Source organism: Simochromis diagramma, unplaced genomic scaffold (genome assembly GCF_900408965.1).
Source record: "Simochromis diagramma unplaced genomic scaffold, fSimDia1.1 OVJJ01000302.1, whole genome shotgun sequence".
In the NCBI taxonomy this organism is placed as follows: domain Eukaryota; kingdom Metazoa; phylum Chordata; class Actinopteri; order Cichliformes; family Cichlidae; genus Simochromis; species Simochromis diagramma.
The window spans coordinates 2001608-2020032 of NW_024386792.1; the positions used below are offsets into that span (position 1 = coordinate 2001608).

The 18425-nt window shown below is 40.1% G+C and overlaps 1 protein-coding gene across 1 annotated transcript in view; it reads right to left on the minus strand.

The window, feature by feature from the left end:
- Window positions 1-9258, minus strand: part of mtnr1aa (melatonin receptor 1A a) — a 43484-nt gene extending 34226 nt beyond the window's left edge. Inside the window, exon 1 of the mRNA XM_040023763.1 lies at window positions 8509-9258. Coding sequence (XP_039879697.1) covers window positions 8509-8692 — 184 coding nt within the window. The 5' untranslated portion in view covers window positions 8693-9258. The remainder of the gene's footprint in view (window positions 1-8508) is intronic.
- Between the last annotated feature and the right edge of the window lie 9167 nt (window positions 9259-18425).

An 18425-nucleotide genomic window follows, 5' to 3' on the forward strand; every position in this document is an offset into this window, starting at 1 on the left:
ATGTGTGTGTGTAATCAAACAGTTAAGGTTCTACTGTAGGCACTCTACAGTATGGCATGTGTTATGCAGAGTTCCCGTTGGATGAGCATTAGATTTTACTTCTTTCTCACTGCCCCGAGCTTCCCATGTGTGTCATGCTGGGCTTCTATCAAGCAGAGAGACGTTTTTCACTGTATAATATTGTAAATGATTAAAAATAGCACAGGGAAGCATGGAAAGAGGGAGAGCTGGAACAGTGAATGGTGGGTGGAGTGGATGACTGAGAATAAGCTCTCTTCTATATGTATTTATAGACTCATTATTTGTTGCTTTTGAAGCTAAAACGTGCTTTCCCCTGTGAGTATATGCATACAGAGTGCGACAGAGGAGATCACACACCGGACGCCCATTTTTTGTTAAATTCGACCGCGTCAATAACAACATTGGCCATTACATAATCTGGTATCTGCAGGGTTTGTGTGATAACCGTCTTGTTGCCTGACTGGCTTGATGCAAAGTGCTATTGGCAGAATTCCTCTACAGGTACGGGGTCTGACAACATAGCGTCCTTAGAGAACGGTGGGGGTGTTGGATCAAAGTGATGCAAACAGACAGGGTGTCATGGAATATGAAGCCTGGAAGGTGAAATTTAAGTGAAAAGAAAAAAAAATGAGTGTACTGTGCGTGTTTGAGGGTGAGTACGCATGGGAGGAGGAGGAGGAGGTGGCGGTGGAGTACAAAGACAGTGATGGGAGACTCAGATGAGACTCAGGCACAAAAACCTGGTGAGGAGAATGTGAAATGCTGTGCAGAATGTAAACCAGTAAAGAGAGAAAAAAACCCCACAGCTTTCTTAAAGAAAAATAAGGGGGCGGGGGGACAAAAGCTGACGTCCTGATCACGCAGCAAATGCATTTCTTGTATGTTCCGAATGGATTTCTCCTGGCAGGGCTTGTGCAGTCAGGCAATCCAGGACATATTAGAAAATGATTAAATCGTGCAGATGCTGGCCCCCGTAAAAAGCAGACTAAGTCATATGAGTGCTTGCTGGGTCAAGTTTTCTTTCTCAGAGCCTGGAAGGAGGCTTAAGCCCAGCAGGACAATGTGGCACCTACTAAGACTGAAATAATCCAGTCACACTGAAACAAAAAAAAGGAGTCACAGAGCAATTTTCCCATGATTGTTGCTAATAATGTTACGAGAGCATTAACCAACCCACACCAGCAGCAAACTAACATCTACCTCCTTCTCTTTCACCGCACGTCCAGTTTGTGCAAAAGCCTCGCACCAGCCCTTACTCCTCATCATTAACTCTACCATCATGTACTGTTGAACTCCTCTCTCACTCACTAACAACAAAAAGCTGCAGCAAACAAGCCAGACAAGGTTGGCAACACAAACAATGATAGCATCATCCCCACAATCCCAGCACTGGAACCAGAGCCCATGCACATATCTGCTGCCTAATTAGATCTGCGTGTGATCTAATGTTTGAGTTTAAATCCTTATGAGAGGCGCAAAAGCTCTCTGGTGGGAAATCTGTACAAAGTAGATCTGCTTAATTAGTGAAAAACATATAAAGTATTTTACATGTTTCAGGACACGCGGGAGGATTAAAAGGAGCAGTCAGTTCTGAAGTCATCAAGTGTAAAGCAGCCCCAGGGCGCGCTGACAGGCGCTCCTTTATTTCCGTGTCTTGGCCGACAGGAGGGACATTAACTAATCTATACCTGCGAGTTAAGTGCCTGGTGAGTAAAAGGAGCAGATCTTTATCCTCTCCCACTCAATGTTCACTTATTCAGCTTGGGAAAACTATAAATTAACTGCAAAGTCGCAGCCTGCCCTCTGTTACGTGTCTCTGGTTTATCTGCGTTTTTTACCTGCTGAAACTTTCCGCCGTAGCGTGCCGTGCCGATGCTTATCACAGCCATCACCACAGAAACTAACAAGCCCAGCAAGCAGCTCTGGCTTCTACACCATCAGCCAATTATCAGCCAAATATGGGCCTTAACTAAACAGGCAGTATTTGCATTAGTTCATGGTTTTCTTCAAATGATAACGATCTGTGGGATGAATATGCGAGAAGGTATTAAATTCACGACAAATATTTAATTTAATAAGAGCAGCATGGAGGATGTGAATGACTAACATGTTTATTTTCATAAGATATAATCTGATTACATCTTGGCAAAAGATATAAAATACCTCTTATGTCAAGGACTTGGGAGCACACGTAGTCTCTGATCTTTCAAGTTATTATGGCTCTTTTAATAACTAAAACTAAGAAGCCCACTTGACATCTGCTTTGCTCTTCAAAGACCATGAAATCTCTGACAGATAAAAGTGAAACTTCAGAGATTCCCTCCATACATGTTCGGGATTTAAAGTACATTTTCACAAAAATCAGACACTTTTAATGGTAAGCATACTGAATGTTCAATAATTGTGTTTACCTTACTGTTCAGGTAAGTAATCACTACCCTGTAGGTAAGTAGTCACTAAACAAGGAGCGATGTGGTGGTTTACTGCTTGTGTGGTTTAGTTTGTTTTTCCATCTATCCAGCAGCAATGCTTTTTAATTTTATCTTGATGATCAGCCGCCCTGTTTAGTGTTCTTACAGAGCAGTAATACGTTACACTAATGCTATTACAAGCACAATATCCTAAGGCAACTACTTCACATTAAAAGCTTTCATAAACCAACTTTCTGGTGAGATAATCTTTAGTCTTTTAGTAATGTGAACTAAAAACTTTTATTACTGAAACAAGGAGTTCACAGTACTTTGCTTGAAAATGTTTCCTATTTGAACCTACAGTTTCTATGATAAAACATTAGATGATGAGTTAGTAGGGAGCAAAACAATGTGTGGACCCAGCAGCATATGAACGGCTTAACTTCCTAGCCACAGTTGAACGTTTTCCTAGATCCTGTCCCTCAGTGACTGTGGGTGAAACTGAAACTGTGTAAGCCAAAAGGGGGCTGAGCAGGGTTTGCAAAGAGGCAGCCTTGTCATCAGAGGTGGGAACACATGATACAAGCAACCGATATCGATAGTCTACTGCTGCTGGGAGTGGATGCATTATGCAGTGTGGCTGTACAATGCCTGGACTCTTTGCAGGCACATCTTTTCAGTTTTTTTAACTCAACATCTAGATTTTTACACCTCAAGGTTTTTTTTAGCCTGGCTGTGTTTGGTCATGCAGAGAATGTGTAGATACAGAATGTACAGTAAATAATAACCACAGCTATTCAAGCAGGAGGTGGTGCAGATGGTTCCAAAGCACAGCATGAAATGAGAAGATGAGTCATGCTGAGGATGTCTGAACTTTATGGAAAGAAAATCTTAAGATAGGAAATTAAAACTTTACAAAGAATTAAAATATAAGTTAACACACACATACATACATAATCAGCTGTTGAGTGTACACCTGTGTGAACAGAAACCTTTTGAGCCTGTTTATAAATGTATGCACGGATGTAACTAACCTTAAGTCAGCAGGCAGTTTGTTCCAAGGAACAGGACCATAGTGAGTGAAAGCCCCCTCAGCACACTTAGATTTAATTCTGAGAACTGTTAAAAGAGCTGCACCTGATGACCTGAGAAGTCTAGTCGGATTATAGACACAGAGCAAGTCAGAGATGTGCTGGGGGTGGAGCCAGTGTGAGCCAAACTGACTTCAGTACTAAGAAAGTATGTTCAAGTGGAATATCTTCAAAGCCGAAGTTGTCCCACTGATGAGGTGGACAATCCAACAAATAGTGTTGCAGTAGTCTAATCACCCTTGAAGGCATAGACCAATTTTTCAGTTTGAGATAAGAATTTTCAAACTTTTTATAGATTGTTTATGTGTTTTTTACGAGAGATACTGTCGAAAATGATGCCAGGTTATCTGACATCCTTACTGTGTATCAGAAAAAGAGATATTAAATATGAAACAACTTTTTGGACTTTTCGGCCCAACAATGTGTCCATCTTGCTTTTGTTCAGTTGTGAAAATAAATTCTAGACATCCGACATTTAATGTCATCAATGCAACTCATTAGTCAGTGACCAAAGATTAAAAACATTTTTCGTTTTTAATATGTGACAATAATGTAACGACTTCCAAAAAGTTAGGGAGTTAGGTTACTTTCATTCAACATTATTGCTAAATCAAATTGTTAAACAGTTATGTTTTACTATTGCTTAAATTTTCCAGGCGAAATAATACTAACACTTCTTGGCTTCTTCTGAGCTTACATGACTTGACTTACGCTGTATCACTGGATATACTGCTGTGCCACTACTGTTGCATTATAATGCTGCTGCTGGTACTTTCCTTTAGTAGATTCACTCTTTGAATTAGGAAGTGTGTTATCACTGACAGGAGCTTACTGAAAAAGAAGGATTGAAATTACCCTTCATTTAGTTACATTTATAAATGTTGTCACCTGCAGGCATCCATAAAACAAAAAGTATTTTTTTAAGTAATGTCACAAATATTATTGTTGCAAATCTTCTTGAAATATTGTGATAGAATTTTGATGCTACGTTACCCAGTCCTAATATTCATTTTTGTAACTATGGCCCAATAAACATTATTCTGACATGTCAGCTGATAGTTTTTTTCTTTCCGAAATGCAAAATATGAACAGATAACTGTGTGTACTTATTTGCTTGCTTGTTTACACTCTGTATGGATCAGCTGGTTGTTTTACTTGTGGCATTCTGAACACGCGTGTTGCAGAATGCCCCCTGGTGGAAAAATTATGCAATGTCATCACTCATTGTTGAAGGGTGTTTCTTGCGTCTCTTTGTTACTTTGTCACCAACCCTAGAGATAAATCGGTTGGAATCCGATTGTGATTGAAAAGTTAACATGCTTTGGGCCAGCCCCTGTTTGTGAGACTTTAAAAAATGAATCCACAGATCAAGACTTTAAAAATCAGGGGGTAACTTCACATCAGCTAGATCCGTGTTTTAGATTCGCAGGTTGCTGTTTTTTTCCAATTATACAAAAGGAATGTGCAAATGATTTCATTAACTTTCTTCTTAAATATCAAGTTAAACAGAAGACAGTTGTTATTCCTCAGTGTAATCGTACAGAGATTTGTGCAGCCCCAGTAAAGCTAGGCATAAAAGACTTCAGCTTCTCATAAAACAAGTGTTTCAAATGGCTTTAGCTCTGATGAAAGCAAAACAGGAAGCTGCGAAATCAACATCTACTGTATACCATCTACAGAAGGGGATGATCTCTTTATTAAGCTCCACAGTGATGAGCCAATTTAGAATCTCCCGACAAAGCCCACGGATATTTAGAAACCTAAAACATTCATTTTCATTTGAGGAAATTGCAAGTACCCCTAATTCTGCATAATTCCTGGAAATATTCATTACACTGAGACCAATAACACTGTAACAGATACTCGAGGGGTAATAAACGATCAGAAATAACATTCTGCGGGCACACGGCCAAGTCACGCAACGCTGAAAAAGGATAAACACTACGTCACACTCCAACACAGACAGCCCTGCTCCAATGTGGAGCTCTTTGGTTTATTATGCAGCAGCACATCCCAGCACAAGATATCTGTACACTTCTCACTTCAGACTGTGAACGGTACAGTAGTAAATCACTGTCTTAACTTGCCTGTTTTGCTGTACTTGTTATGTCTTGAGATCAGTATGAAAACACTGGGACATAAATGACACCTTTGAGAACTAACCCTACACTTATCTTTTATTTCCATTCACAAACTCAAGAAGCTGCTTACTAAAAACACATGATGCCGCTCTGAGGCAACGAGGTCTGCTCTATTTCCACTGTTCCATTATGCTTAAAACTTGGGGTATGAACCCGTTTTCACAGAATGCCAAACCAGCTCATTGTCTTTTGTAAAAATAAAAAATGTACATGGCTCGTCTTCAAAAACTGAGGAGAAGCCCTGAGTCTTGTGCCACATTATTTAGGAAGGAAAGGAACTGCATGGCACAACGTCAAGTTTTTGTTTTTGTTCTTATAAAGAAAAAGCAAGATAAAAACCATCACAGATTATATTCCATGAGCTAATGTTCCACTTTTGTGAGAATCTGCCAAAAATGTCATTTGAGACCCTTCCTTGTTGCCATTATTTATTTTCCTGTTCAGAATTTCCTTCATCTACTGGAAAACAGGTACAGTTAAGATGATTTATTGGCATTGAGTAGAGCTCACAGCATTGATTCTGCATCCAGCCACGCAGCTCAAAGCGCTCACCATGTGTTGCTGGCTTCACGTTCTCTCACGCTCTGGCCATTTCATGCGCTGACGGAGGGTTTGGCCATGCAGAGGCAGCAGTCCTGCTGCTGCCTGCAATATGTGACAGCATTGCCTGCCAGGTTCTCCACTGAGTATATTTCATTACTTGTTATTTAATTTATCCCCCTGATGCCGAACTGCTGTGCAGTTTCTAACAACATTTAGTTCGTGCCATAGAAAAAATAATTCCCACTTATCTATCTATCAATCTATATATATACAATATATATATATATATATATATATAGAGAGAGAGAGAGAGAGAGAGAGAGAGAGAGAGAGAGAGAGAGATGGATGGATATTAAAGCACTTTCCTAAGAGGAGATGGTCAGTAAAATATGTGGTCATACAATCATTTCTGATTCAAATTCCCACAGATAAGGTCCGATAATAAAAATGCTGATTAAAGTATGACTGCAAAAGCTTTTGTCTGAATCAATATGTCTGCCAATTTGCACACAATTTGCCAATGGGCTTTGAACATAAAATTGAAAGCAGTTTAAGTTAGTCATGCACGTCTTTGAAAGTTGAATGGAAAAGTAGCAAAGGGGCTTCGGAGGCATGAACTTTGGGGAACCACGTCACTAGCTTCCAGAGGCCTTGTTTGCATTCATGGGAAGGATTTGCGAAGCGCAATTAAGCTGATGATCCTTCCTCTAACTTCCTCTGGAGATTCACGTGTCAGACTTTTCTTAGAGGAGGGATGACGGATGGAAAACGGAAAACATAGCTGAAACATATGGATCATTCAAGCTGGTGTGCAACATTAAAGCTTTGAAGCGACATAAATCAGCCGCATGCTTGGTCGAATTCCTGCAAGTTCATTATGACCTCCTTACATGCAATTAGCTGTAATTAATGGAGCAACTTCAAAAGATGCTGTTTCCTAAATTTATCTCCTCTCTTGTCTCGCACTTTGTCCCACATATCATGCAGCAGAGAGGCTTACAAAATCGCACAGATGTATTTTCAGCCTGAGAGACTAAATCCACCTCAGAACGACTGTGTTGTGAGCAGCTCTAATCCAGCTGTAGCAGAGGGTTCTGCGCGCTTTCTCAAAGTAAGGAGAGCCTGTATATCCTTGTACATCCCATAGGGTCTTCCCGGGGGTCTCGATCCACATGATGGAAATCTATTCTGACCCTAACATTTCTGCAGTACGCGGAATTGTAATGTCAGGGGTGTGTTTAGCAAATCACCCAACTACAGCCTCCAAATGATGACAACCTTGGTACGCGTAGCTGCCAGCTAATGCGCGCAGACCTGAGCATGACAGGAGCCTCTTGGGTTTTCTCAGCAGCGCTCTGTCCTCCGACTATTAAATTATGAGCGTTTTACCACCTCCGCTGAGCAAGGCAAACACCGCTGTGTCAATCTCCTTCAAACTCGGGGGCGCACAATTTAATCCTCAGCCGAAATCATAATTGTATTACTGGTCGATCGTGTATATAAAAAGCCCACGCATATATGACAAAAGTTCCATTATCGGACTGGTAATATCATAACATTTTGGCTGATAGTATCGTTTATTAAACTGAGTTAAATGTGGCTGGAATAACGGCGATAAAGGAGAAGCCGGGGAAGCATTAGTGCGAGCAGTTCTGGGACGAGTGATGGGCATTCCCCGTCGCTTCACACTGTCAATAATCGCTATAATGTTTCTCTCCGCTTCGCTCTCCTCAGAGGCTGCTTAGCTGACGCGTACTTAACAGTAAATCATAAATCATAAATCATATCAGCTGCAAAAGTAGGCTATGGCGAGTTGATGTGTGTGACTATTTGGTACAACTGGCCTCTGTAATGAATAAATATCAAAGCAAAAATACTGATGTCAGTAATACAAGTGGGGGTAAAGAAGAAAAACATGGATTGTGTCTTTAGCCTACTGTGCGACAAGCTTGTCGCGAGCGCAAGCATCTTTACGCTTGCTCGGATTTCTAATTATCAGCTCGCTGGTAAAACAAACAAAACCAAAAAAGAAAATGACAACCGTTAAAATCGCAAAACAAAACGACACGTTTCTGTCACTTAAAATAATTTAGTGGCTATAAACAAAACAATAACACACTTGGAAACGAGCTGTAATTAATAAGCACGTATTTTCAGCTAAAACTGTTATCGTTGTCACTTTGCAAATTAGAGTCAACCAGAGTTTTTGTTTCGCTTTATTTTATTTTCTCCCCAAACCTAGCTGAGTAATCAGGCGCGCGCCGCTCTGGCGCCTCGCGCGCATACTTTCCCCGGGCTCACCTGCGTTCCTGAGCTTTTTGTTCCGATAAACGGAGAAGATGACCAGGAGGTTGCCCAGGATGTCAACGACCGTAGTGAAGATGAGGAAACACCCCAAAGTTGTGGCAACCCACGGCGGGCGGTTCAGGACGGTGTCAGCGGGGTCTGGTAAGGAGCTGTTCAGGTGAGACCCATTCATAACCATTGTACAGCTACAGTCGCCGAACTTTCTCAACTGAGCCAAATTCACCCTGCACTCCTAGAGCCCGGGTCTCGGAGTCGTTGCTGCTGCTGCTGCTGCTGGTGGGATCCTATAACCTCCCGCGGGGTTCATCTTCATCCCCTCCACGCGCCGCTGCTGCTCCTTCTTCTTGCTCTTCTTCTTTCTCCTCTCCGCCAAAGTGAGCTCTGCCCAACTACCGCGGATCAGCTCTGGCAGCCTCCCCCTCTCTTTGGTCGCCTCGGTGTCACTTCTGCACCCGTGTGCCATTCACTTTGTCGGTACGCATGTGTGACATGAAGCCGCCACTTCAAACCATCGCAGCATGTGACCAAAGAGTTCGCAGAGGGCGCTTTTATTTCGAGGGAGAAATGCTGTCGCTCCGTGGTCGAGCAGTGAAAGAGCAACTCCACGGCTAAGGAAGCGTCCTAGTTATCGAGCGAGTTCATTCATGCCTTTGCGGTCGCTCGCTGGTTTTATCTCGGGAAGCCATTCATGATTATTTTTGAAGAATCATTCATATTACCAGGATCTCTTTCAGAAAAATCACTACTTTTTCCGTGAATGCTCAAGTGCACTGGATTTAAAGTGTTTAATGTATCCAAAATGTAGATTTCCCATAATGCTTCTTATTTTTGTAAAATCTGTAAATACTTACACACGATTGTAATTCAGTGAATTAATATAAAATAGTATAACACAGACACTGCAGGCAGTAATCCCTCTCTCTGTTTGTATTATGTTAGATCATACTGATTGCCCCTGGCGTCCACGCTCATCTATAGTTTGAGAGAGTGCCGGCTTTCTATACAAAGAGTAGCAATTATGCTATTGTTTGTTAATGATGTTGAAAATAAGTGGGTCAACCCCGTTCCAAACACACAAGCACGCCCTGGTACCTTTTCATGAGCCATCTCATTAAAAAAGGGTTGTCAGAGTAGTAATAATAATAGTAAACATAAATAAAAATATTTGTTTTTGATTTTGAGGATATTTAAGGGATGTGTTAAAAAAAACACGCACATTCATAGTCTTGTTGCTCACTGATGATTTTTCAGTATGAGGTACAGCAGAGAGAAAGGGTTCATCAGGAGCCACAGAACAAATCTGCAACTTTTCGGATAATCTATTAATGTTTTGGGGGACATTTCAAGTAGAAAGACACAGCTTTATAAAACTTATTAAAATATAAAATTGTAATTTAAGTTGAATATATCAGGTTTTAGAGCAGGGGTGGGCAATTCCGGGCCTCGGGGGCCGGTGTCCCTGCAGGTTTTAGATGTGTCCTTGAACCAACACAGCTGATTTAAATGGCTAAATTAGCTCCTCAACATGTCCTGAAGTTCTCCAGAGGCCTGGTAATAACAAACTAATCATGTGATTCAGGTGTGTTGACCCAAGGTGAGATTTAAAACCTGCAGTACACCGGCCCTCGGGGCCTGGAGTTGCCCACCCCTGTTTTAGAGTCAAAGTCAAGCAAAGTAAGACATCTGAGGTTTTGTTTCTGACGTTTTCTCTATTGATTTGACTGCCTAATTAAGAAAATAACAGCAGATTAATCGATAGCACCACAAGACCCCCCTGTTAAATTTTACTCTTCATACTCTTCATCCTCACAGTTTTTTTTCTCCTGCTCTCATATTTCGCCTGGACACTTTAAATGCAGGCTGTCGTGTGTCTTTCAAAGGCCTGATTAATGGAACTCTGCCGAGATGGTCGCCTGGTTTAACCAGATGGCCAACTCTATAAAGAGTCCTGGGCCGTGTTCCAGAAAGAAAGTCAAGCAAACTCACAGTTTAATACTAAACTCTGAGTTTGAGTTAAATCTGGGGTGGAAAACATTAAGTTTTTAGTCCCAGAAAATCTGATCACAGTAGGTTCAGTCAACTCTGAGCATGCTCATCCTGAGTTAAGTGCATGAGTAGAGAAACAAACTCGTGATGCCATTCCCTGATTCACTGTGGCAGCTGATAAATGAAGAGCACAGCCTCCATTTTAATCCAAGGGAACCGATTAATATAAAAGCATATCAGTTTGGACGAGTCAGTCATCATTTACCCACCCTGAAGTTTCTTTAACAGATGCTGGAATCCTTCCAGATTTTGCCTTTGAATATTAAATGTAATTAACACGTGAACATATTTTAGCATAAAAATGCGGTCCAGACGCATCCGTGACATCTGCAGCCTGGATTCCAAACTTTACGTCAAACTGCATTTAATATGGCTTTACCAACTGTGACTGACTACAGCATGGAGATGTTGTCATACAGTAGTTCAGTAATGCATAATGAATGTTTGATTGGAGAGGAACTGTCTGACAACCTGACAGCTACCCTGATGCCCACAGAGTCACAGATTTAGAACAATGTAGCATTTAGGTTTTTATCTAAACTGATAAAAAGCCCATAATGCACACTTCTCACTGTCTCCGTCCTTATATTGGCAACTGAGAACATGCTAATAACCAGGATTTCCTGTTTTTTAAAGACCTATTTGTGCGAATTAGTGGTCCTGCTTGTGCTTTGATACCAACTGTGAATGAGCAGCTGACTGATGGAATCAGAGGGAAACTCAGGGTTTGGTGAAGAAAACCTGACAATGAAATAGGTTAGGTTACCCGGGTAACTGTCTCAGACTTTAAGTTAACTCTCTTTCTGAGTTCCCTCTCTTGTCAGAGTTAACAAAATAAAAGTTTTCACTTAAGCCGCTTTCTGGAATGGGCCTTCCATTTCACAATAAATAGATTCACTGTGCTGCTGAACAACTGTTCTTTCCCTACTTTTGTCTAGACTGTATCTCTCTCCCTTGAGTTTGTCACGGGTAGATTTCGATCAGTTTTAGACGTCTGCAGGATAAATGAAGCAAACAACCTGAACTTGTACTCAATCCGGACTACCACAGCAAAGTGTCTGAATTCATCTGTCGTCTGGTACGGTCATAGTGATCAACAAAAGGTGACTTTATTAACAAAAACAATAATTTTTTTTAAAACAGGAATCCCAACAAAGCAATAATAAAGACACACAGCAGCTGTGTGCTCCCACCACAGTGATGTTGAGGGACAGGCTGACCAACATGATGGGAAAAGGGAGGACTGGAAATACACAGAAAAGTAACTGAAAACAAGGTGGGGCAGTTGATCATGGAGGTAAAAGGACACAAAGCAAAAAGAGAAGCATAGATGACGTTATTACCAAAATAAAACAGGAAGCTACCATAGAGAAGGGTGACACGGAGAAGCACAGGAGACACAAAGAAAACTTGACCATAGCTTTTATAGTTGAGGGATTATAGTTTTTGGATTTTCAAAAGGAAAAAAAATCCCACTCTAAAGTATTTGCAAAGTGGGCCTGTTGAGATTCTACAAAGCTCTGACCTATTTGGCTTTACAAAACCATGTGTGCATCCTGCTGTCATCACGAAACAGTCAGCTCAATGCATGTTTTTTTTAATCCCCATCTTTACATCATTTTAAGTCAGTCGGTTCATTGTGGCCTCAGGTTTGCTTTTATGTTGACAAGGCCAAAGTTATTCTTCACTATCCACCCATCATAAATATACTATGACTCGACAAGATTATGCCCCATCATAATACTGCACTGGCTTTTGCACTCTTCCTTTATCCTCCATCCTCATTTATCATTCTAAAATACAAACAACTCATTATTATCAATTATTTGTGATTGGTGTTCATTCAGAACCCATTCATTATCTCTCCCCATTTGTCTCAATATTACATTTTAGGTCAGCTTATTCTTCATGCCGAGCAACATTACAGAAATCCCTGTTGTACATCAGAACGGAGCGAAGGGAGGAAGAAAAGAAGCGGCAAAGAGTGATTTTGAATAATTAGAGCAGTTAGATAAAGAAGCATACAGTAAGAAACAGTAAAGGGGAAAAGGGGGAACGGGGAGGTGGGGGGAGATGAAGGACTGACTTTGCTGATGATAAAAGAAGCTTCAAATGCATCAGTAGAACAAGTGAAAACAGCATGAAAGCTCTTACTTTGAACTGACTGCTTCATAGCTGGAGAAAGTATTGCTCTGTTTTGCTGAAAGTTACCAAAGTTGTTTTTTTTTTATTTGCTCTATCCTGGCCATTTGTGGCCACTTCACTTTTCTTTTTTCAACCATTTCCGTTCTATTAATGCAAATGGAATGAAACTTCCCTAAGGTGTGTATTTTTTTCAGATTTTTTAATTTTCAACATCAGCTCCTTAATAATATCAATAATATTCACTATACACCAAATTGTTCCTCTTGACTCTATCGTGGCCATTTTTGGCCAATTGAAACCCATTATAACCACCTTTTTTGATTCCTTGTTATTGACAGTACTATATTATGCGATTTAGGTAAAATTGCTTTCATTCTAAACTCAACACATGAAAATTGTAGTTTTTAATGTTTTTTACCAAATTACATCATTTACCCATTTTTGGCCAAGCAAGCGATTTCATGTAATATTCCGAGTTTCTAGTAGCGGCCTTTGATGGCCTACCACACTCCAATGGACCAAAATAATGAAACAATTTTGACATAGGTTTGATCTTAAGGATCTAATAGTTTGTGTTTGTGCATGACATTGCAGCACAAACATGTATTTGCAAGATAGACTGGAATAAATAATGACGCATCAAACATTACATAGGCTGCAGTGAATTTCTGTGGATGCAGGCTATTGAGCTTTGAGGTTCCCAGTCAAACGTAGCTTTGAAGCACATGTTAAAAGCACTTTTACTCTTGTATTTTTCATAAAAAGATACCATACCCAAAATATTAACTCTAGAAACAAACAAACAAAAAAAATCCCACTCATAGGACATTTTGCAGAGTTCAAACCTGCAGCTGCAGCACAAACAACAACAAACACTGTTTGTAAACGTATCCTGGAGTTTATGCAGGTGCAGACAGAGCTACTGCTGTAAGTCAGCCTAACAGCTTCCAGATCATTTATTCTGGCAATATGGCAAGAAGGTCATCACTGCTTCAAGCGCTGTCTATATGATCTGGTCAGAGATCAAGGACAGCAAGCAGTCCTCTGCCCTTGAAGAAAAGACATCTGCCCAAGATGAAGAAACTTCCTCTCCAGAAGATGAGGGGACAATCTCCAAAGAGGCTGACTGCATCACCACTGATGATGAGTACTAGCCAGGGCCTGAATCCTCTTCTTTGGGGGAGGATTGGGGTTGGGGGGCATGGAGGTGGAGGCCGAGCAGCTGATGGAAAAGAACATAGGAGCGACTGAGTGGATCCCTCATGAAAGGAAAACCATGTGGGTCCCAACACTGAAGAGAGACTGCTCTACAATCCAGTACCCACTGGTATCAAACCAGGGGTCACCCTGTATGCAGTTTCCTGCATACAGAGTGACTTTTTTATAACAAAGGAGATCTTTTAGCTGCTGTGCACCCTTACAAACCTGCACGGGAGGCGAAGGTGTGAGGATTAGAGGATTATAGATGAAGTGGAGATAAAGCCTAAACCAGAATAAAGCAATACATAGCATGTTGGATGACAACACTGGAAATTCTCAGGAAGTAAAAAAAGGCATGGGGTTCAGACTCCAACTGACGGAGGAGCTCCGAGGACAACATCTTTCCTTCGGGCACCTTGGCAGAGGAACTCCTCAGATGAAAACTGGCACAGGGGAAACAACCCAGAGCTCCCTCCCCAGCTCCTCCAGTTGCAACAGAGGAAGATTTTGTTGTCTGTCTTTGGCTTCACCAAAACTACCATGGCGATATTCCACATGCCAAAGCAACGGAGGAATGTGCTTCTTTTGACAGCAACACACAAGGAACCAGCAGTCAGTGATGGGGAATAAAGGATGCGTGAAAGCAAGAAGCAATCCTGGACTACAATAGGCACAAATAGTGCTTGGATAACTTAGAGGGTGTTGACACCTCGAGTTGTAGAAGGAAAACTAACTGATGGCTGCTGGCTCTTTTCTCCAATCTCCTGGATGTCTTGGGATACGATGCCTCTGTCCTGCCGGAAACAACCTCACTGAAGTGGGGGAGTCCTCTACAACCTACAGATGAAGAGTGATCCTGGGAGAGCTGGGACACATGCTGGTGACCTCAACAACTGCAAGACACCCATGTCCCTTATTCTCAGCCACTTCTGCCATTGATCTCAAGATACAGTAGTCTGAACCAGAGTGTGACCCACACCCCACCAACGAAATGAGAAGAAGGTGCAAAAGGCGCACCTCCAGGATTGGAACAGCAGCCCCCCCTAAAAAAAGTAAAAATAAATCATTGTTACTGTTACAGTTACTGACCTGCAATGATGATAAAAATAAATATTAGGTTTCATCATTCATATGCTAAAAAATGTGAACTTTATTACTATTACTATACTTTATTACTATTTTTACTATAATAATACATAACCTGACTGGTATTCAAAGGGTATAATATCTGAATTTGGATTATATTGTGGTTTTCATGACTAGGAGCGGTGCTAATTTAAAAAATCAAGTCAATGAAAGTAGAAAAATATATTATTAATATTTAATATATATGAATTTTATAGCATTTTGTAAACGTAAACAGGGGGTGGCCATCTTTGGCTGAGAGGGAGTTTTTTCGTTTTTCTGTTACTGCACAAAAAACAAGGATGCATAAAACTCATTGATACTTTTAATTATTGCTATGCATCTAACCTCCATCATGGTCAGAAAATAAATCAGTTTGCATGTATTATTTAGAAAAAAAAATGGTGATTTTATGCTTTTATCCCTATTTAAATCATTAAAATTATGTGATTTAACTGGTATTTAAAGGGTTAAAATTCTGGATTTGATTGAAATTTTGGTCTTGATGAACAGCACTGATGCTAATCTAAAAAATCAAGTCAAAAAAGTGGAATTTTTTTTTAATATATATGAATTTTATAGCATTTTGTAAACGTAAACAGCGGGTGGCCATTTTTGGTCACGAACAAGCTGAGAGGGAGTTTTTATGTTTTTGCTCTCCCTGCACAAAAGAACAAAGTTGCATAAAACTTATTGATACTGTTAATTATTGCTATACATCTAACCTCCACCATGGTTAGAAAATAAATCAGATGGCATGTTTCATTTGGAAAAAATTTGGGGTTTTATGATTTTTTCCATTTATGAGTTCCTAGGCTTATGTGATCTAACTGGTATTTAAAGGGTTAAAATTCTGAATTTGCATGAAATTGTGATTTTCATGAACAGCACTGATGCTAATCTAAAAAATCAAGTCAAAAACAGTGGAATTTTTTCTTAATATATATGAATTTTATAGCATTTTGTAAACGTAAACAGGGGGTGGCCATTGTTGGCCACGAACAAGCTGAGAGGGAGTTTTTATGTTTTTGCTCTCTCTGCACAAAAATAACAATGCATTATAATCAATGTTGATGTGAATCGATTACATGCCCCAGACTCTACTATTAATAATACAAGAAATTTCAGTAGCAATGCAATTATATAAAATTGCGAGATTTTGAGGTTGTCTTCCAGCTAGTGCAGTGGACAAACAAACTGGTGTTTAAAGGGTTAAAATGTAAAAAGTAATAACTATTTTATATTTATGAAAAGAACTGAAGTTAGTTAAAAGCTTTATGCAGAAAAAATGGCAAAAAAGCATAAAAATAATGAAAAATTGCAGACCTAATCTTTTGGTGGCCACTTTTGGCCACGAACAAGCTGAAAGGGTATCAACAAGCCCAGAGGGTTAAGTCTGATCTGTTAGTCTCTAAAGTTAGACTCATTTCCACTCAATGCAAGTCAGGAGTTTTGGGAGTCCTTAGCCACCCTCTTATTTTATGTGATGATCTTATTGAGCAGGCTTACAGCAATCTCGGCTTTACACAATTATTTTTTTTATCTTCTCCAAACTTTTTTCTATAAGGACAAATCCACAAGGACACTGCTGTGATTGTGCATACATTAATCCCTTTTCAAAAGAAGATAAAGCCTCGTTTTTTGGACTTTTTTGTTGAAACAGCACAAGTTTCCGGGTTTTGGGTGGGTCTTTCAGGCACACTGCCACCTACCTCATGCACTGACTGCAGAATATGATACTAATACACTTTTTTTTTAAGAAGAAGAAGAAGAAGAAGAAGAAGAAGAAGAAGAAGAAGAAGAAGAAGAAATAGGAGGCATATTTTTGGTTATGTAGGACATCACACAACCTAAGTCTGCTATAACCCACCCTTAGCAGGAACCAATTGCTCTTTCAATTTAGAATTTAAATAAAGAAACTGGCTAACCTAGCTTAGCACACTAAAAGTAATTTCACACTTTGACTTGCTAAAGACAACAAAGGAGTGGCTTCAGGTCCACTCTGTGTATGCAAGTCAAGACTTGAACCCAAATAAGCATCTCTGTAGAGATCTAAAAACCTTTATAATGTGCATTGGTGTCATAACCTGGGTAAAGGGTGGAACTCAGCAACCTGCACATTTAGAGACTGGAGCTTTGTGACATGTGATGGTTAGTACTAACCAGGGTCTTTTCCCATCCCAGGAGTGTTTGTGTCAACTTGCTGTAGTCCTAACCAAACTGTAAGTTAAAATCAAAGTAACTTACAATAAAAACAAAATTTTACATTGATCCCACAGCAGCTTCAGTCCTCTGATCTAAACTCAGGTGTATTGCATAAAGTACACCCAAAGTTTAAAAGAATGAAACCATGTGGTTATTTCAGGCAGACACATCTGGCACAAAATCCCCGCACATCTGCTTTTCAAACTTTCTTTTCGCAAGCAACAGCCAATCAGAAGAATAATGAACAGAGAAACAGGATACACCCAGGACAGGTTGCCAGTCTGTCACAGGGCCAACGCAGAGAGACGGGCAAACTATTTATGTTCAGACTCACAACAATAGCCAAATTATAATCTAGTGATTCAGTTCATTTCAATTCACTTTTACTTAAATACTTTCCAAATCCCAACAACAGTTGCTTCAAGCAGAGGCCACGCATAAAAATACAGATTTCAAACTGAACATGGCCCTTTAATATATTTATTAGCTTTTTATCAGTCTCTGGTGTGGTTATAGTGATGAACAGAATTTACACACTGAAGTTCAGAGCAACTGGCACCTGTGTGAGTCTTTCTTTATTGTGTGACAGGTTTGCCTGTCCGGGGTGCAGAGTTGGTATAATGAGACAGCATCACAACATGTTGTGTGTGGGGTGACATAGTGGAGTATGTGCACACTGATCTAGAGTTTTGGTAGGATAAAGGTATTTATTTAGGGTTGTGTATTTAGCTTCTGTATAAAATAGGTCCAAAGATTCAACCCCTAGCGTTACTATACAAACAGCCTAGTTCTGCCTTTCTACTGGAGTGAAGCGACATATACTGTCAATCATACTACAGGTACTCAAATTAGTATTAACAGGAATGAGTCAGTAGTAAAAACTAAAGATATATCGTTTTCAGAAGAAAACAAATGTAGAGATCACAAAAGGTGATGCCAAACACGATCATTTCTACTTATAGAGATTCTAAAGAAATAATTCATGCCTATAAATCAGTTTCTTCTACAAATCAGCTGCTAAGCACTTTTGTGTTTATCTCCTTCTATTTTGTTCGAGCCCCTGAATCACTGTCTCCCGCTGCGAACCAGTAATTATCCAGAGCAAGGAGACTTTTATCTAATGTATAATTGAAGTGGTGTACAAATAAGTAATATTGGTGGCTGAGGAGCAAGCCCACCCAAGGCAAATA